This window comes from Bufo bufo, chromosome 8 (genome assembly GCF_905171765.1).
Source record: "Bufo bufo chromosome 8, aBufBuf1.1, whole genome shotgun sequence".
NCBI lineage: Eukaryota > Metazoa > Chordata > Amphibia > Anura > Bufonidae > Bufo > Bufo bufo.
The window spans coordinates 48,224,739-48,246,220 of NC_053396.1; the positions used below are offsets into that span (position 1 = coordinate 48,224,739).

General features: G+C 44.1%; 1 protein-coding gene across 2 annotated transcripts in view; it reads left to right on the top strand.

Annotated features, from left to right (window-relative positions):
* Positions 1 to 8,921, top strand: part of AIFM1 (apoptosis inducing factor mitochondria associated 1) — a 93,385-nt gene extending 84,464 nt beyond the window's left edge. For both annotated transcript variants that reach the window (XM_040442371.1, XM_040442372.1), the window contains exons 17-18: positions 4,855 to 5,054; positions 8,829 to 8,921. In XM_040442371.1, the coding sequence (XP_040298305.1) occupies positions 4,855 to 5,054; positions 8,829 to 8,900 (272 nt within the window). In that variant the 3' untranslated portion in view covers positions 8,901 to 8,921. The remainder of the gene's footprint in view (positions 1 to 4,854; positions 5,055 to 8,828) is intronic.
* The last annotated feature ends 12,561 nt before the right edge of the window (positions 8,922 to 21,482 follow it).

Here is a 21,482-nt window from a genome sequence, read left to right on the forward strand (position 1 = left end):
CCTGGGAGGTTTTTTTCTCACAGGCTGTGAGCTGTGCGCTGCGATTGGCCAGCGCTACAGCCTAGGAGAAGGAGACGCCCACAGGACAAGGGCAGACACCGCCTACTATAACTTACTGAGAGAAGATACCGGAGGGCATAACGGGAGAACGGAGCGGCGCCCGGGGATAATAGTAAGTGCAGTGAGATCCCCGGGTGCCGCTCTCCATGGCAGCATACTTAGTTCACAATGTTTTTCAAGGTGAAAGGTCCTCTTTAAGCACAAAATAACTAATTCCCTGGATTTGGCCAAAAACATTTTGTTCTGTCATAAATAGGTTGTGGTGGAACTTATATTTCTTACGGTGTCTAAGTACAATCAAAATAAATATCTCTCTTTTACAAAGAAGGGTGGGTGGGGTCATTATATAGAAGGTGCTTTTTATGGTGAAGAACTATTTTCATTTTGTCCACCTAAATTCATTCAATTTCCCTTAAAAAAAAAAAAAAAAAAGTGAAAAATTTCCCCTGGGTGAATACCTTAGGGGGTCAACATATTAAAAAGCAGTCACTTTCTGAGTGTTTCCAAGGTTTTGGTACTGTATTGTGCCATAAAACCAGCAATAGAATAATAGGCCTCCAAAATCTGTAATGCGCTCCACTCATTTCAGGTCTCGTGGTGAGCCCAGCCAGTAGGTAAACTTCACAAGTAGAATCAATTTTCACATTAGACACATACGGTAATGGTTTTAGACATTGTTTTTTCTTGAAATCTTTTGTAACCGTAAAAAAATATATAATTTTTTTTAAATAATTTTCTGTTTTTCCTTAAAAAAATAAAATTGTATCTGTCATCTAATAGCATAAAAGGTCTAAGGAGTCCTCAGAAAAATATCAAATATGGAGGTTGGCTCAGAAAATAAATAGTTATTTACAGTTAGATAGGACCATTGCAGAAACTGAAAAATTGGCCTAGTAAGGAAGGGGGATAAAAAGAGAGACCTTCTGCATTATGACATTTAATACTAGACATCCAGCAGGTCTCAATCTAAAAACAGATCTTTCATACACTGCCTGTCCAAAAAAAAAAAAAAAAGTCACCACCCAAAAAAAAAGGTCATACACTCTAATATTTCGCATTCGCTGTGGCATTGTTTCGATAAGCTTCTGCATTGTTACAAGATTTATTTCCATCCGGTGTTGCATTAATTTTTCACCAAGATCTTGCATTGATGATGGTAGAGTCTGACCGCTGCGCAAAGCCTTCTCCAGCACATTCCAAAGATTCTCAACGGGGTTAAGGTCTGGACTCTGTGGTGGCCAATCCATGTGTGAAAATGATGTCTCTTGCTCCCTGAGCCACTCTTTCACAATTTGAGCCCGATGAATCCTGGCATTGTCATCTTGAAATGTGCCCGTGCCATCAGGGAAGAACAAATCCATTGATGGAATAACCTGGTCATTCAGTATGTTCAGGTAGTCACTGACCTCATTCTTGGAGCACATACTGTTGCTGAACCTAGACCTGACCAACTGCAGCAACCCCAGACCATAGCGCTGCCCCCACAGGATTGTACAGTAGGCACTAGGCATGATGGGTGCATAACTTCATCTGCCTATCTTCTTACCCTGATGCGCCCATCACTCTGGAACAGGGTAAATCTGGACTCATCAGACCACAGGACCTTCTTCCATTGCTCCAGAGTCCAATCTTTATGCTCCCTAGGAAATTGAGGCCTTTTTTTCTGGTTTGCCTCACTGGTTAGTGGTTTTCTTACAGCTACACAGCTGTACAGTCCCAATACCTTGAGTTCCCTTCGCATTGTACATGTGGAAATGTTCTTACTTTCACTATTAAACATAGCCCTGTTGTTTTTCTTCGATTTGATTTCACCAAACGTTTAAGTGATCGCCGATCACGATCATTCAGGATTTTTTTTCCTGCCACATTTCTTCCTCACATACGATGGGTCCCCACTATCCTTCCAGTTTTTTAATAATGCATTGGACGGTTCTTAACCCAATTTTAGTAGTTTCTGCAATCTCCTTAGATGTTTTCTCTGCTTGATGCATGCCAATGATTTGACCCTTCTCAAACAGACTAACATCTTTTACATGACCACGAGATGTGTTTTTTGACTTGGTTGTTTAAGAAATGAGAAGCAACTCATTGCACCAGTTAGGGTTAAATAACATACCCCGCATATAAAGGCATTTATCTAGTATAAACAAAAAGCATGAAAGGTTCGCTTTAATTTCTACCTATGCCCCCATTTCTTTGTAACACTTGTGGTTATCTGGTTCTGCTTATATACACTGAATCCCTTGAGAAAGCTACCGCGAAACACGTGTCTGGATTCAGGACTGTTTTGGTCTGTATATTTTAGGCTACTTTTACACTTGTGTTCGGAGTGGATCCGTCTGGTGTCTGCACAGACTGATCCGCTCCTATAATGCAAACGATGGTATCCGTTCAGAACGGATCCGTCTGCATTATTTTTCACAAAAAAATCTAAGTGTGAAAGTTAGTCAGACGGATCCGTCCTGACTTTGCATTGAAAGTCAATGGGGGTCGGATCCGTTTGAAAATTGCACCATATTGTGTCAACTTCAAACGGTTCCGTCCCCATTGACTTACATTGTAAGTCTGAACGGATCCGTTTGGCTCCGCACGGCCAGGCGGACACCCGAAAGCTGCAAGCTGCGGTCGGGTGTCCGCATGCTGAGCGGAACGGAGACCAAGCGGAGCCAGACTGAGGCATTCTGAGCGGATCCGCATCCAGTCGGAATGCATTGGGGCTGGACGGATGCGTTCGGGGCCGCTTATGAGAGCCTTCAAACGGAGCTCACAAGCGGAACCCCGAACGCAAGTGTGAAAGTAGCCTTACTTAATTGTCTCCTATATGTATTGATTCATCTTTTGGCACTGTGCACTTTATTTATGGCTGAGGCTTATTGATATCCTTTGCCTATGGGAGAAATTGTTACTTGTATGTATCATGAATGGCAGTCCTGGGGGCATTATTCCTGTGAAGGTAAGGCCTCATGCACACGACCGTTATGTGCACCCGTGGCCGTTGTGCCGTTTTCCGTTTTTTTTCGCGGACCCATTGACTTTCAATGGGTCCGTGGAAAAATCGGAAAATGCACCGTTTTGCAGCCGCATCCGTGATCCGTGTTTCCTGGCCGTGAAAAAAATATGACCTGTCCTATTTTTTTCACGGCCAACGGTTCACGGACCCATTCAAGTCAATGGGTCCGTGAAAGAACACGGATGCACACAAGATTGGCATCCGTGTCCGTGATCCGTGTCCGTAGGTTAGTTTTTATACAGACGGATCCGAAGATCTGTCTGCATAAAAGCTTTTTCATAGCTGAGTTTTCACTTCGTAAAAACTCAGAACCGACAGTATATTCTAACACAGAGGCGTTCCCATGGTGATGGGGACGCTTCAGGTTAGAATATACGAACAGAACTGTGTACATGACTGCCCCCTGCTGTCTGGAAGGTGCTGCCAGGCAGCAGGGGGCAGCCCCCCCCCCCCTGTAATTAAAATCTCATGTCACTTACCAGTAGGAGGAGCTCCCGGCCGGACCTGTCACTTACCAGTAGGAGGAGCTCCCGGCCGGACGCAGAGATCGCAGCTCGCAGGTAAGTATAATGGTTCTACAAATTGCTAAGTAACCATGGCAACCGGGACTGCAGAAGCGTCCTGGTTGCCATGGTTACCGATCGGAGCCCCAGCGATTAAACTGGGACTCCGATCGGTACACTCCGCTGCCACCAATGATAGGGGGGAGATTTTAATTAGGAGGGGGAGGGAGGGGAGAAGGCCCACTGGCCACCAACGAGTTAACTACAGGGGAGGGAGGGGGGCCCACTGGCCACCAACGAGTTAACTACAGGGGAGGGGGGGCCCACTGGCCACCAATGAGTTAATTATAGGGGAGGGGGGGGCGGCTGCAGTGGCCACCAATGTGTTAACTACAGGAGGGGGGGCTGCTGCCTGGCAGCACCTGCCAGGCAGCAGGGGGCAGTCATGTACACAGTTCTTTTAGTATATTCTAACCTGAAGCATCCCCATCACCATGGGAACGCCTCTGTGTTAGAATATACTGTCGGATTTGAGTTTCACGATGTAACTCAAATCCGACAGTATATTCTAACATAGAGGCGTTCCCATGGTGATGGGGGCGCTTCAAGTTAAAATATGCCATCGGATTGGAGAAAACTCCGATCCGATGGTATATTAACTCCTGACTTTACATTGAAAGTCAATGGGGGACGGATCCGTTTGAAATTGCACCATATTGTGTCAACGTCAAACGGATCCGTCCCCATTGACTTGCATTGTAATTCAGGACGGATCCGTTTGGCTCCGCACGGCCAGGCGGACACCAAAACGACTTTTTTTTTTCATGTCCGTGGATCCTCCAAAAATCAAGGAAGACCCACGGACGAAAAAGCGATCACGGAAAAACGGAACCCCGTTTTGCGGACCGCAAAAAAATACGGTCGTGTGCATGAGGCCTAATGCTGCTAAAATATATGTGATTTTTTTTTTTTTTTTTTAAACAATTTGTTTAATAAAATTTGTTACCTTTGTATCATACAATTGCTGTCCTGTCCTTTTAGCTTTTAGGTATATCATTGATGCTGTAACGGACAGCTTTATACCGGGCATTTTTTGCTCTGTGTATTGGGTGGTTATATACACTGAATCTGCAAAATGAAGCCTAGTAAGAGCAACATGTAGCCCTGTAAAATCTAATGTCTTATAAATCTGGCAATATATATCATATTGAAGTGTACTTAGACTTATCATTGTGTGTTTATCTTTAGAGACAATCACTATATGTAATTATTCTGTAATAGGCACTGGGATCCGCTCCGAGAGTGATTTTCAAGGTATAATACAACCAGTAAGTGACAGCTCCGCAGTTACACCTTCACTCCCAGCTCCTGCACAACAGGGAGATTCCTATGGAAAAGGAGTGGTGTTCTACCTACGAGATAATGTGGTGGTGGGAATGGTGCTGTGGAACATCTTTAACCGCATGCCGATTGCTCGCAAGGTAAGACTAAAAGCAGTTGGGAGGTACAGTAGAGTATTATTGCAGTCAGGAAGATCGATGAACATAGTATTGCATGTGTAGATCTGTATCTGTTTCACAATGTGGTCAGTTTTGTGTAAGGTCAAGTAAAATGATATTCCTTTTCTGTATTCCACCATATCTGCCACCACATTTATTTCTTTGTACTGCTTTCATCGATTCATCATTTACCATATAAATAATTCTAGAATAATTGAATAGAACTGTCTCCTTGAGTACTTCAACAATGACCAATAAGCAGTATGCGGTTGTCTACTGTAAACCAGGGCTCGACAAATCCCAGGTCGCCATGGCGACCAGGAATTTAGTCCTGGCGCTTGGGTATTTGTCAGCCCGTTTTCAAAGGTGCCCGGCCAATGGGTGCGGAGCTGCCGTTCTGTCCGGAGGCAGCACCGCTTGAAACAGCTCCAGTCCTCAGTCAGCTCCGTCACAGCACACAGAGAGCGAGACGCTGGCAGCAGGGAGGGGAGGGGCTCGGGAGGAGTGTAATCTGATCCTAGAGTGGAAGCTGCTTCTGCCAGCCCCTCCCCTCCCCGCCCACCAACCAATCAGAGCTGAGGCAATGCAAGGCAAGCACTAGCAGCTCTGAGTCCGAGTCACTGACACAAGTACAGGAGGGAGTCCTAAGTAAGAATCGAATGATCTAAAGATCCGATCAGTTAGTGACTCATTCGATTCTTTGAGTTAAAAGAACAGTCAGTCAGACTCTAGAACAGTTTACACTGAGGCTGTCGCTGATGCTTTTGCAGCAGTGATAAGATTAAGGGACAGGAGCAGAGATGAGAGAAGTGACAGGACACAGTTTAGATTACAGTTTGAATCAACCCTTTAGGATCAAATTGGCTTCTCAAGGAGATCTATGTTAAAGGCATCCCTTCTTCTGTCTCATTCAGTAGCTATAGAACTAAGGCTACTTTCACACTTTTCGGCAGGATGGATCTGGCAGGCTGTTCACCCTGTCGGATCCGTCCTTCCGCTGTTTCGCCGGACCACCGCTCCGTCCCCATTGACTATAATGGGGGCAGAGCTCTGGCGCAGTGCATGGTAAAAGTACTGCATGTCCAACTTTTTAGTCTGGCGGCCTCTCACCGCGAACTGCCATGCTGCGCCGGAGCTCCACCCCCGTCCCCATTATAGTCAATAGGGTCTGGGGACGGAGCGGCGGTATATGTAACATGGTATACAGCATTATTGGGGGGGGCTCTATGGAGAAGTGGGGGGGGGGGGGCACCTACTAGGGGCTTTATGACGCGGCTCCGCCTGGCTCCTAACTTTTTTAGCTGGCTCCTAGATTCCAAGGAAATTTGTCAAGCCCTGCTGTAAACCTTGTTTTTGTTCTGTTTTTCCCCAATATTTTATCAATCCCATAATTTACCAATGATTTGCTTTTGTCACGTTATCTGGATCACAGCTACATAACAGTAGTACTTCTATATGTAGCTTTCCCAAAATAGTTATCAATCAGCTTAATCATTCATTCATTTACTAACTGACCTATTATTTTTAAAGGGCACCTGTGAGCTCTAAAACGCCCAGCCCCCTCCCCCCAACTTAAAGCAAGTGATGAAAAGTGTCAATGATGCCGAGTCCGATTGTGTAATTTTTCTACCACAAACCGCCAGTAAAATTAATTGACTGGACTCCTGCGCCCATGCGCATAATGGAGAGGACTCAAGAAGTCCTCTCAATGTATTTTACTGTTGGTTTGTGGGAGCACAGTGTCGGAATGCACGTGAGTATGAAGATAAAAATTGCGTAATGGTAATCGGACTCTGCATCACTTACACTGCTTGCTGTAGTTTGAGGGGTGTTTTGGAGCTGACAGATTCCCTTTAAATGAAAATTTTGGATAGAAACTTGTCATTCTAATGTGATTGTTATGTGAGTTAGTAAAAACTTTGCATTCATACATAATGGGCAGTTTATTCTATGAACCTATAGAGCACTTTGAAGTGTCCGCTTTTACATATCCCCATACGTTGCCATTAGGGAAGAGCGCATTTCATATTTTGAAGTTTGTGCGCTGGTTCATGTTGTGGTAGCTACTGAATTGCGTTATGGATTCCGTTACCACGGACCATAACGCCATTCCATGACGGAATGCCTTTAGAGGAATTCCGTTATTCATTCCGTCATAATAGAAGTCTATGGCCTGCAAAACGGATCCGTCCCGTTTCCGTTATGCAGGAGAGAACTCCAGCTTAACGTAAACCGGACTGACTCTAAAGGCATTCCGTCATGGTCACGGAATCCATAACGCAATTCAGTAAATACCACAACACGAACCCGCACACAAACTTCAAAATATGAAGTTCGCTCATCCCCAATTGTAATGTCTGGCATTCTACTGTAGGTTGTTATAATTTAGGGTAGGCTTACATGGGTTGATGCTGGGCCAATACCGCTCAGCTTGATGATATACAAGTCTGCTGGTGATCGTTTATAGCAGGGATGCCCAACCTGTGGCCCTCCAGCTATTGTAAACCTACAACTCCCACCATGTCCTGCTGTAGGCTGTCTGGGCATGCTGGGAGTTGTAGTTTTGCAACAGCTGGAGGGCCGCAGGTTGGGCATTCCTGGTTTAAAGTGCTTTTCACACAGCCAGATGTAAGGTGAAAAGATGACGAGCGATACAAACTCTTGTCCCCGTTCTATTTGCATATTTCCAGCGGCACATCCCTCTTTATACAGAGCAGCATGTTGCTGACAACCTGAAGATGTGATCCCCAGCACCTTTACATGGGCCAATTACAGTGAACAAATATGTGTAGAAACATTTTTTCTCGCTAATTGGCCGGTCTAAAAGGGCGCTTTATATTATTTCTTAATTGATGTATTGTTGCACATTTGTTGCCTGTACACCCATAGACACTGGGGGGGGATTTATCATGAGGGTAATATTTGAAGTCTGTTTTCCTTCATCTGCATTGGTGTAACTTGCTCCAAATTTATCAAAAGTTGCACGCTGTTTGTGTTAAATTTGGATAATCTTTAAAAGGGTTTTCTGAGATTTTTTTATTTTTTTTTACTGATGATCTATCCTCTGGATATGGACGCCCTGGACCCCCACAGATCAGCTGTTTTGAGAAGGCAGCGGCCCTCCAGCTTACCAAGCACAGTTCTGTACATTGTATAGCAGCTGTGCTTGGTATTGCACTCAGCCCCTTTCACTTGATTGGGGCTGAGCTGGACCTAGGCCACATAACACATGAACATGTCGTCATTCGGCCTGGGAAAAGCAGAGAGAAGGCCACGGCGCTATTGCGAACGCCCATGCCTTCTCAAACAGCTGCTCCTGGGGAGAAGGGGTCCCAGGTGTTGCACCCCCACCATTAGTTACTGATGACCTAGCTCTCTCCTGGAGTAGCTTTGAGATTATAATTTTTTTTTTTTAAGTTATAAAATAAAAGAATAATAATCTCAAAGCTCCAGGCAGAAATGAGTGAAACTCGGTCCCATAGCTAACCATGCCCATAATCTACTTTTCAAAACTGGAGTGAGTTATGTAAAAATACTGAAAGTCACAAAAATGCCCATTTTGCAACTTTCTGAAGGCAGAATTCTGGAGTGCAGGGCTTGATCAATTCTCCCCATTGTGTTTAGTCACTGTTTCATCTTTTGGCCTACTAGATCATCATACTCGCCAGTATTAAAGGATTGATGGGCCTAATGCACTTATAGACAACTAGATTATAAACCTTCTGTCATTGTTTATCTTTCTGATTTACTCCACAGATAATAAAGGATGGGGAGCAGCATGCAGACTTGAATGAGGTGGCCAAACTCTTTAACATCCACGAGGAGTAAATGGTTTAATGAATGTTAAGGGAAAAAAATGAAAAGCACTTAAAAGAAACAGAATTATTTGACCCTTGGGAAATAAATTTCAATTGAACTCTGGTCACATCATCAGAATTCGTCCTGACATTTGTAGTAAATGACGTGAAGCTAAAATATGCCATGGTGCAATACAAGAAAAATGAAGATGGCAAATAGGTGTACATGTCCTGATGTAAGGTCCAGCTTTTCTGTGGCTAACGTAAAGAAGAGCTGTATAAATTATGGATCATTTGTAATAAAGGTTTTGGAAAATATCTACAAGGGTTCACGATTTCTTTTGAAATTTAGTTGTTTTAACTGCTTTTTGCCTCCTTTTTAACCCCTTCCTTACTAGCAAAGTATGGCACCTTGATCATAGTAACATGGTTTGTAACGCTGAAAAAATACATCTGTCCATTCAGTTCAGCCTGTTGTCCCGTAAGTTTATCCAGAGAGAGGCAAAAAACCCTGAGAGAGAGAAGCCATTTTTCCTCAGATTAACTTGGATCAATGACCTTTCTCCAGAAATCTAATAACTATAAGGCCTCATTCACACATACATGGATTTTCACGGACTGCCGTCTTGCTGAGCGCACGGCGTCATTGGTTGCTATGACGCCGTGCACTTCATGCCGCCGCTGCTGCTGCTCAGTAATACACTCGTATGATCTAAACGAGTGTATTACTGTACGTATGTGTGAATGAAGCCTAACCTGTAATATTACACTCCAGAAATACATGCTAGCCCCTTTTTTTAACTTTTTTTGCGAGTTCACCATCACCACCTCCTCGTCACAGTCCTGGGGATAAATAAATGATGGGAGAGATCTCTGTACTGACCCCTGAGATATATATATATATATATATATACACACACACTGCTCAAAAAAATAAAGGGAACACTTAAACAACACAATGTAACTCCAAGTCAATCACACTTCTGTGAAATCAAACTGTCCACTTAGGAAGCAACACTGAGTGACAATCAATTTCACATGCTGTTGTGCAAATGGGATAGACAACAGGTGGAAATTATAGGCAATTAGCAAGACACCCCCAATAAAGGAGTGGTTCTGCAGGTGGTGATCACAGACCACTTCTCAGTTCCTATGCTTCCTGGCTGATGTTTTGGTCACTTTTGAATGCTGGCGGTGCTTTCACTCTAGTGGTAGCATGAGACGGAGTCTACAACCCACACAAGTGGCTCAGGTAGTGCAGTTTCTCCAGGATGGCACATCAATGCGAGCTGTGGCAAGAAGGTTTGCTGTGTCTGTCAGCGTAGTGTCCAGAGCATGGAGGCGCTACCAGGAGACAGGCCAGTACATCAGGAGACGTGGAGGAGGCCGTAGGAGGGCAACAACCCAGCAGCAGGACCGCTACCTCCGCCTTTGTGCAAGGAGGAACAGGAGGAGCACTGCCAGAGCCCTGCAAAATGACCTCCAGCAGGCCACAAATGTGCATGTGTCTGCTCAAACGGTCAGAAACAGACTGCATGAGGGTGATATGAGGGCCCGACGTCCACAGGTGGGGGTTGGGCTTACAGCCCAACACCGTGCAGGACGTTTGGCATTTGCCAGAGAACACCAAGATTGGCAAATTCGCCACTGGCGCCCTGTGCTCTTCACAGATGAAAGCAGGTTCACACTGAGCACATGTGACAGACGTGACAGAGTCTGGAGACGCCATGGAGAACGTTCTGCTGCTTGCAACATCCTCCAGCATGACCGGTTTGGCATTGGGTCAGTAATGGTGTGGGGTGGCATTTCTTTGGAGGGCCGTACAGCCCTCCATGTGCTCGCCAGAGGTAGCCTGACTGCCATAAGGTACCGAGATGAGATCCTCGACCCCTTGTGAGACCATATGCTGGTGCGGTTGGCCCTGGGTTCCTCCTAATGCAAGACAATGCTAGACCTCATGTGGCTGGAGTGTGTCAGCAGTTCCTGCAAGATAAAGGCATTGATGCTATGGACTGGCCGTTCCCCAGACCTGAATCCAATTGAGCACATCTGGGACATCATGTCTCGCTCTATCCACCAACGTCACGTTGCACCACAGACTGTCCAGGAGTTGGCAGATGCTTTAGTCCAGGTCTGGGAGGAGATCCCTCAGGAGACCGTCCGCCACCTCATCAGGAGCATGCACAGGCGTTGTAGGGAGGTCATACAGGCACGTGGAGGCCACACACACTACTGAGCCTCATTTTGACTTGTTTTAAGGACATTACATCAAAGTTGGATCAGCCTGTAGTGTGTATTTTCACTTTAATTTTGAGTGTGACTCCAAATCCAGACCTCCATGGGTTAAAAAATTTGATTTCCATTTTTTTATTTTTGTGATTTTGTTGTCAGCACATTCAACTATGTAAAGAACAAAGTATTTCAGAATAATATTTAATCAATTCAGATCTAGGATGTGTTATTTTTGTGTTCCCTTTATTTTTTTGAGCAGTGTGTGTGTGTGTGTGTATGTATATATATATATATATATATATATATATATATATATATATATATATATTACAGACCAAAAGTTTGGACACACCTTCTCATTCAAAGAGTTTTCTTTATTTTCATGACTATGAAGGCATCAAAACTATGAATTAACACATGTGGAATTATACACATAACAAACAAGTGTGAAACAACTGAAAATTTGTCATATTCTAGGTTCTTCAAAGTAGCCACCTTTTGCTTTGATTACTGCTTTGCACACTCTTGGCATTCTCTTGATGAGCTTCAAGAGGTAGTCCCCTGAAATGGTTTTCCAACAGTCTTGAAGGAGTTCCCAGAGATGCTTAGCACTTGTTGGCCCTTTTGCCTTCACTCTGCGGTCCAGCTCACCCCAAACCATCTCGATTGGGTTCAGGTCCGGTGACTGTGGAGGCCAGGTCATCTGGCGCAGCACCCCATCACTCTCCTTCATGGTCAAATAGCCCTTACTTTCAAAGTTTTCCCAATTTTTCGGCTGACTGACTGACCTTCATGTCTTAAAGTAATAATGGCCACTCGTTTTTCTTTACTTAGCTGCTTTTTTCTTGCCATAATATAAATTCTAACAGTCTATTCAGTAGGACTATCAGCTGTGTATCCACCTGACTTCTCCTCAACGCAACTGATGGTCCCAACCCCATTTATAAGGCAAGAAATCCCACTTATTAAACCTGACAGGGCACACCTATGAAGTGAAAACCATTTCAGGGGACTACCTCTTGAAGCTCATCAAGAGTGTGCAAAGCAGTAATGAAAGCAAAAGGTGGCTACTTTGAAGAACCTAGAATTTGACATATTTTCAGTTGTTTCACACTTGTTTGTTATGTATATAATTCCACATGTGTTAATTCATAGTTTTGATGCCTTCAGTGTGAATCTACATTTTTTTATAGTCATGAAAATAAAGAAAACTCTTTGAATGAGAAGGTGTGTCCAAACTTTTGGTCTGTACTGTATATATATATATATATATATTACACAGTACAAACTGACACACCTTCTCATTCAAAGAGTTTTCTTTATTTTCATAACTATGAAAATTGTAGATTCACACTGAAGGCATCAAAACTATGAATTAACACATGTGGAATTATATACATAAACAAGTGTGAAACAACTGAAAATATGTCATATTCTAGGTTCTTCAAAGTAGCCACCTTTTTTCTTTGATTACTGCTTTGCATACTCTTGGCATTTTCTTGATGAGCTTCAAGAGGTAGTCCCCTGAAATGGTTTTCACTTCACCGGTGTGCCCTGTCAGGTTTAATAAGTGGGATTTCTTGCCTTATAAATGGGGTTGGGACCATCAGTTGCATTGAGGAGAAGTCAGGTGGATACACAGCTGATAGTCCTACTGAATAGACTGTTAGCTGCTTTTTTCTTGCCATAATACAAATTCTAAGTAAAGAAAAACGAGTGGCCATCATTACTTTAAGAAATGAAGGTCAGTCAGTCAGCCGAAAAATTGGGAAAACTTTGAAAGTAAGGGCTATTTGACCATGAAGGAGAGGGATGGGGTGCTGCGCCAGATGACCTGGCCTCCACAGTCACCGGACCTGAACCCAATCGAGATGGTTTGGGGTGAGCTGGACCGCAGAGTGAAGGCAAAAGGGCCAACAAGTGCTAAGCATCTCTGGGAACTCCTTCAAGACTGTTGGAAGACCATTTCAGGGGACTACCTCTTGAAGCTCATCAAGAGAATGCCAAGAGTGTGCAAAGCAGTAATCAAAGCAAAAGGTGGCTACTTTGAAGAACCTAGAATGACATATTTTCAGTTGTTTCACACTTGTTTGTTATGTATATAATTCCACATGTGTTAATTCATAGTTTTGATGCCTTAATAGTCATGAAAATAAAGAAAACTCTTTGAATGAGATGGTGTGTCCAAACTTTTGGTCTGTACTGTATATATACATAGTTATTAGATCTCACCTTAGTCGTCTTTTTTTCTAATGTGAATAACCCTAATTTTGATAATCTGTCTGGGTACTGTAGTCCACCCATTCCAGTTATTACTTTAGTTGCCCTCCTCTGAACCCTTTCCAGCTCTGCTATGTCTGCCTTGTTCATAGAAGCTCAGAACTGTGCACAGTACTTCATGTGTGGTCTGACTAGTGATTTGTAAAGTGGCAGAACTATGTTCTCGTCACATGCATCTGTGTCCCTTTGATGCAACCCATTATCTTATTTCCCTGGCAGCGGCTGCCTGACACTGGTTACTACAGTTAAGTTTATTTTCAACAAAAATTCTGAAGTCCTTTTCCATGTCAGTGTTACCCAGTGTTTTACCATTTAGTATGTACAGGTGACTTGCATTATTCCTTCCCATGTGCATAACCTTACATTTGTCAGTGTTAAACCTCATCTGCCACTTATCTGCCCAAGCCTCCAATCTATCCAGATCTATCTGTAGTAGGATACTGTCATCGTCAGTGTTAATTACTTTACACAGTTTAGTGTCATCTATAAAAATTGATATTTTACTGTGCAAGCCTTCTACAAGATCATTAATACCGTATTTTTCGCCCTATAAGACGCACCGGCCCATAAGATGCACCTAGGTTTCTGAGAAGGAAAATAAGAAAAAATATTTTTTTTTAACCAAAAGGTGTACTTTTCGTGGGTTTGAACTAATGGCGGTCTGTGCATGACACTATTATGGGGGATCTGTGGATGATGCACTGTTATGGGGTGGGGGATTTGTGGATGGCACTGTTATGTGGGGGAGCTGTGGAGGGCATTATGATGGGGGGGGGGTGTCTGTGGATGGCATGATGGTGGGGGGATCTGTGGATGGCACTGTTATGGGGTGGTGGATCTGTGGATGACACTGCTATGTGTCATCCACAGATCCCCCCCATAACAGTCCAATCCACAGATCCCCCCATCATTATGCCATCCACAGACCCCCCTTCCCCCCATCATTATCCCATTCACAGATTCCTAGAGAGGGACTGTAGTAGGCGGGGAGAGCGGCGGGGCCATGCACGCACTGTACTCTGGCCCCGCAGCTCAGTATGTACTGTATTATACGTAGTGTTAATCATCAAATCTAAACTAATGATGCGCTCCCCATGTGCTTACCGGTACATGTCACGCTCCTGTAGTAAGCACTAGCAGCTAGCAGGCAGGCTGGGCGGCCGTAACTCACTGAGGTCACGTGCCTGCTCCGCCTACTTTATGAATGAAGTAGGCGGAGCAGGCACGTGACTTCAGTGAGTTACGGCCGCCCGGCCTGCCTGCTAGCTGCTAGTGCTTACTACAGGAGCGTGACATGTACCGGTAAGCGCAGGGGGAGCGCATCATTATTTAGTTTAGATCTGATGATTAACACTACGTATAATACAGTACATACTGAGCTGCCGTGCCAGAGTACAGTGCCTGCACGGCCCCGCCGCTCTCCCCGCCTACTACAGTCCCTGCTCACTAATACATCGCAGTCTGCGATGTAAATTTCCGGCATTCGCCCCATAAGACGAGGGGCACTTTTCCCCCAATTTTGGGGGGAAAAAGTGCGTCTTATGGAGTGAAAAATACGGTAAATATATTGAAGAGGATAGGGCCCAATACTGACCCCTGAGGTACCCCACTAGTGACTGTGACCCAGTCTGACCATGTACCGTTAATAACCACCCTCTGTTTTGAATCACTGAGCCAATTACTTACTGACATACACGCATTTTGCCCAAGTCCAAGCATTCTCGCTTTATGTACTAACTTTTTGTTATAACACAGTACCTAATTACTTTGGAAAAATCAAGATATACAAATCCATTGACTCACCCCGGTCGAGTCTAGAACTTTTTTAATTTTTGTGTGATTTTGTTGTCAGCACATTCAACTATGTAAAGAATAAAGTATTTCAGAAGAATATTTAATTAATTCAGATCTAGGATGTGTTATTTTTGTGTTCCCTTTATTTTTTTGAGCAGTGTATATTACCAAACACCTTTTATTAGTTATAATGGCTTGTTTTGTCCAGGGAGCAATCATTAGGAAAAATAAAATGCACGCCATCCTACTAGTCCACACAAAATCTGTCCTAATTACACCGGAGGACAAGTTAAAGAGCTGCGCCATCTTCCTCTCTTACTTGTCAGGGAGTATGATCCTGAATACAGTTTAATATGATCTTCAGATGAATCTCTGTAGGAATGGAGTTCATTAGGAGACATGAAGTGCAGAGGATAGTGGGGGTGTAGATAACGAGCAGCAGCACTTGTATGCAGTCTTCAATACCACAGTCTGTCCTGTCCATCCTCTCTGTACTTCATGTCTCCTCATGAACTCTATTCCTACAGAGATTCAGCTGAAGATCTTATCAGCTGTATTCAGGGTCATAATCCTTGACAAGTAGAGCATAGAGGAGGATGATGCAGCTGTTTTGCTCAGTGTTGTAAAGTGACTTGTCCTGCTGTGTGATTAGGACAGGTTTTGTGTGTGCGAATAGGACGGCGGTCATTTTATTTCTCTTAATGATTGCTCCTTAGACAAAATGAACCATTATAGCTAATGAAAGGTATTTGGGAATATATTTATACTAAAGTAATATTTAAAGGGACACTGACAGGCCAAATCAGCATATATAGTTAGATATATGACATTACAGGTCTTATACAGTCTTTTAAAAGCATATAAGTATCCCCCCTGTCCACCTTATAAAGAGCGAAATATAAAGTTTTATAACCTGCTTGTCTGGTCACTAATCTGCCCAAGGGGCGGCGTTTCATGTGAAAATGCAGCCAGCCAGCCTTCCCAACTGCCGTCTGCAGCCCCGCCCAGCTCATCAATATTCACTTGGCTGGGCGGCGGAAGTGAATATTGCGGGGCGGGGCTTTAGAACGGCAGTTGGGAAGGCTGGCTGGGCGCATTTTCACATGAAACGCCGCCCCTTGGGCAGATTGGTGACCGGACAAGCAGGTTATAAAACTTTATATTTCGCTCTTTATAAGGTGGACAGGGGGGATACTTATATGCTTTTAAAAGACTGTATAAGACCTGTAATGTCATATATCTAACTATATATGCTGATTTGGCCTGTCAGTGTCCCTTTAAGTATTTTCGTTTTCGTAATTCCCGGAGAAAGGGTGTAGCATACAATTTAAAACAAAGTTTTTTGGCGCGCAGGCCAGGAGAGCAGTATGGGGCGTGACTTCAATAACTGACATCTATTATAGTATGCACTAACTATTCAGAAAATCTCCCCTTTTACTAAAATAAAAAATGTATAAAAATAAATAATATCCTCATATCGCAATAAAAATTATCCTAGCAAAAAAAGAGGAAGAAAGAAACATAATGTTACTATTCTAAAAAAAATGCAAGAACATCAATATTGCTAGGTACTATGTTTGGTAAATGGGCTAAATAAAATTAGTGTCTCTCTCTCTCTCTCTCTATATATATATATATATATATATATATATAGAGAGAGAGAGAGAGAGAGAGAGAGAGAGAGAGAGAGAGAGAGAGAGAGAGAGAGAGAGAGAGAGAGAGAGAGAGAGAGAGAGAGAGAGAGAGAGAGAGAGAGAGAGAGAGAGAGAGAGAGAGAGAGAGAGAGAGAGAGAGAGAGAGAGAGAGAGAGAGAGAGAGAGAGAGAGAGAGAGAGAGAGAGAGAGAGAGAGAGAGAGAGAGAGAGAGAGATCTTTTTATATATATACACTGCTCAAAAAAATAAAGGGAACACAAAAATAACACATCCTAGATCTGAGTTAATTAAATATTCTTCTGAAATACTTTGTTCTTTACATAGTTGAATGTGCTGACAACAAAATCACACAAAAATAAAAAAATGGAAATCAAATTTTTTAACCCATGGATGTCTGGATTTGGAGTCACACTCAAAATTAAAGTGGAAAAACACACTACAGGCTGATCCAACTTTGATGTAATGTCCTTAAAACAAGTCAAAATGAGGCTCAGTAGTGTGTGTGGCCTCCACGTGCCTGTATGACCTCCCTACAACGCCTGTGCATGCTCCTGATGAGGTGGCGGACGGTCTCCTGAGGGATCTCCTCCCAGACCTGGACTAAAGCATCTGCCAACTCCTGGACAGTCTGTGGTGCAACGTGACGTTGGTGGATAGAGCGAGACATGATGTCCCAGATGTGCTCAATTGGATTTAGGTCTGGGGAATGGGCGGGCCAGTCCATAGCATCAATGCCTTCGTCTTGCAGGAACTGCTGACACACTCCAGCCACATGAGGTCTAGCATTGTCTTGCATTAGGAGGATCCTAGGGCCAACCGCACCAGCATATGGTCTCACAAGGGGTCTGAGGATCTCATCTCGGTACCTAATGGCAGTCAGGCTACCTCTGGCGAGCACATGGAGGGCTGTGCGGCCCTCCAAAGAAATGCCACCCCACACCATTACTGACCCAATGCCAAACCGGTCATGCTGGAGGATGTTTCAGGCAGCAGAACGTTCTCCACGGCGTCTCCAGACTCTGTCACATGTGCTCAGTGTGAACCTGCTTTCATCTGTGAAGAGCACAGGGCGCCAGTGGCGAATTTGCCAATCTTGGTGTTCTCTGGCAAATGCCAAACGTCCTGCACGGTGTTGGGCTGTAAGCACAACCCCCACCTGTGGACGTCGGGCCCTCATATCACCCTCATGGAGTCTGTTTCTGACCGTTTGAGCAGACACATGCACATTTGTGGCTTGCTGGAGGTCATTTTGAAGGGCTCTGGCAGTGCTCCTCCTGTTCCTCCTTGCACAAAGGCGGAGGTAGCGGTCCTGCTGCTGGGTTGTTGCCCTCCTACGGCCTCCTCCACGTCTCCTGATGTACTGGCCTGTCTCCTGGTAGCACCTCCATGCTCTGGACACTACGCTGACAGACACAGCAAACCTTCTTGCCACAGCTCGCATTGATGTGCCATCCTGGATAAGCTGCACTTCCTGAGCCACTTGTGTGGGTTGTAGACTCCGTCTCATGCTACCACTAGAGTGAAAGCACCGCCAGCATTCAAAAGTGACCAAAACATCAGCCAGGAAGCATAGGAACTGAGAAGTGGTCTGTGATCACCACCTGCAGAACCACTCCTTTATTGGGGGTGTCTTGCTAATTGCCTATAATTTCCACCTGTTGTCTATCCCATTTGCACAACAGCATGTGAAATTGATTGTCACTCAGTGTTGCTTCCTAAGTGGACAGTTTGATTTCACAGAAGTGTGATTGACTTGGAGTTACATTGTGTTGTTTAAGTGTTCCCTTTATTTTTTTGAGCAGTGTGTGTGTATATATATATATATATATATATATATATATATATATATATATATATATATATATATACACACAGTGGGATGCGAAAGTTTGGGCAACCTTGTTAATCGTCATGATTTTCCTGTATAAATCGTTGGTTGTTACGATAAAAAATGTCAGTTAAATATATCATATAGGAGACACCCACAGTGATATTTGAGAAGTGAAATGAAGTTTATTGGATTTACAGAAAGTGTGCTATAATTGTTTAAACAAAATTAGGTGCATAAATTTGGGCACCACAAAAAAGAAATGAAATCAATATTTTGTAGATCCTCCTTTTGCAGAAATGACAGCCTCTAAACACTTCCGGAAGGTTCCAATGAGAGTCTGGATTCTGGTTGAAGGTATTTTGGACCATTCCTCTTTACAAAACATCTTTAGTTCATTCAGGTTTGATGGCTTCCGAGCATGGACAGCTCTCTTTAACCTCCTCAGGACCGCCGTACGCAGGATTGCGTCTTTGCGGCGGCCCTGCTCTTCTGGGTGGACGCGCCGGCGCGTCCTCTCGCGAGACGTGAGATTTCCTGTGATCGCGCGCACAGGATCGGAAGGTAAGCGAGTGGATCTCCAGCCTGCCAGCGGCGATCGTTCGCTGGCAGGCTGGAGATGTGATTTTTTTTTAACCCCTAACAGGTATATTAGACGCTGTTTTGATAAAAGCGTCTAATATACCTGCTACCTGGTCCTCTGGTGGTCCCCTTTGTTTGGATTGACCACCAGAGGACACAGGTAGCTCAGTAAAGTAGCACCAAACACCACTACACTACACCCCCCCCCTGTCACTTATTAACCCCTTATCAACCACTGATCACCCCTGATCACCCCATATAGACTCCCTGATCACCCCCCTGTCATTGATCACCCCCCTGTAAAGCTCCATTCAGATGTCCGCATGATTTTTACGGATCCACTGATAGATGGATCGGATCCGCAAAACGCATACGGACGTCTGAATGGAGCCTTACAGGGGCGTGATCAATGACTGTGGTGATCACCCCATATAGACTCCCTGATCACCCCCCTGTCATTGATTACCCCCCTGTCATTGATCACCCCCCTGTAAAGCTCCATTCAGATGTCCGCATGATTTTTACGGATCCACTGATAGATGGATCGGATCCGCAAAACGCATACGGACGTCTGAATGGAGCCTTACAGGGGCGTGATCAATGACTGTGGTGATTACCCCATATAGACTCCCTGATCACCCCCCTGTCATTGATTACCCCCCTGTCATTGATCACCCCCCTGTAAAGCTCCATTCAGACGTCCGCATGATTTTTACGGATCCACTGATAGATGGATCGGATCCGCAAAACTCATACGGACGTCTGAATGGAGCCTTACAGGGGCGTGATCAATGACTGTGGTGATCACCCCATATAGACTCCCTGATCACCCCCCTGTCATTGATCACCCCCCCTGTCATTGATCACGCCCCCTGTCAGGCTGCATTCAGATGTCCGTATGATTTTTACGGATCCACGGATACATGGATCGGATCCGCAAAACACATACGGACGTCTGAATGGAGCCTTATAGGGGGGTGATCAATGACAGGGGGGTGATCACCCCATATAGACTCTGTGATCACCCCCCTGTCATTGATCACCCCCCTGTCATTGATCACTCCTCTGTAAGGCTCCATTCAGACATTTTTTTGGCCCAAGTTAGCGGAAATTATTTTTTTTTTTCTTACAAAGTCTCATATTCCACTAACTTGTGTCAAAAAATTAAATCTCACATGAACTCACCATACCCCTCACGGAATCCAAATGCGTAAAAATTTTTAGACATTTATTTTCCAGACTTTTTCTCACGCTTTAGGGCCCCTAGAATGCCAGGGCAGTATAAATACCCCACAAGTGACCCCATTTCGGAAAGAAGACACCCCCAGGTATTCCGTGAGGGGCATATTGAGTACATGAAAGATTGAAATTTTTGTCCCAAGTTAGCGGAAAGGGAGACTTTGTGAGAAAAAAATAAATAAAATCAATTTCCGCTAACTTGTGCCAAAAAAAAAAAAATTCTATGAACTCGCCATGCCCCTCATTGAATACCTTGGGGTGTCTTCTTTCCAAAATGGGGTCACATGTGGGGTATTTATACTGCCCTGGCATTTTAGGGGCCCTAAAGCGTGAGAAGAAGTCTGGGATCCAAATGTCTAAAAATGCCCTCATAAAAGGAATGTGGGCCCCTTTACGCATCTAGGCTGCAAAAAAGTGTCACACATCTGGTATCGCCGTACTCAGGAGAAGTTGGGCAATGTGTTTTGTGGTGTCATTTTACATATACCCATGCTGGGTGAGATAAATATCTTGGTCAAATGCCAACTTTGTATAAAAAAAATGGGAAAAGTTGTCTTTTGCCGAGATATTTCTCTCACCCAGCATGAGTATATGTAAAAAGACACCCCAAAACCCATTGCCCAACTTCTCCTGAATACGGCGATACCACATGTGTGACACTTTTTTGCAGCCTAGGTGGGCAAAGGGGCCCACATTCCAAAGAGCACCTTTAGGATTTCACAGGTCATTTACCTACTTACCACAAATTAGGGCCCCTGGAAAATGCCAGGGCAGTATAACTACCCCACAAGTGACCCCATTTTGGAAAGAAGACACCCCAAGGTATTCCGTGAGGGGCATGGCGAGTTCCTAGAATGTTATATTTTTTGTCACAAGTTAGCGGAAAATGATGATTTATTATTTATTTTTTTCCTTACAAAGTCTCATATTCCACTAACTTGTGACAAAAAATAAAAACTTCCATGAACTCACTATGTCCATCAGCGAATACCTTGGTGTGTCTT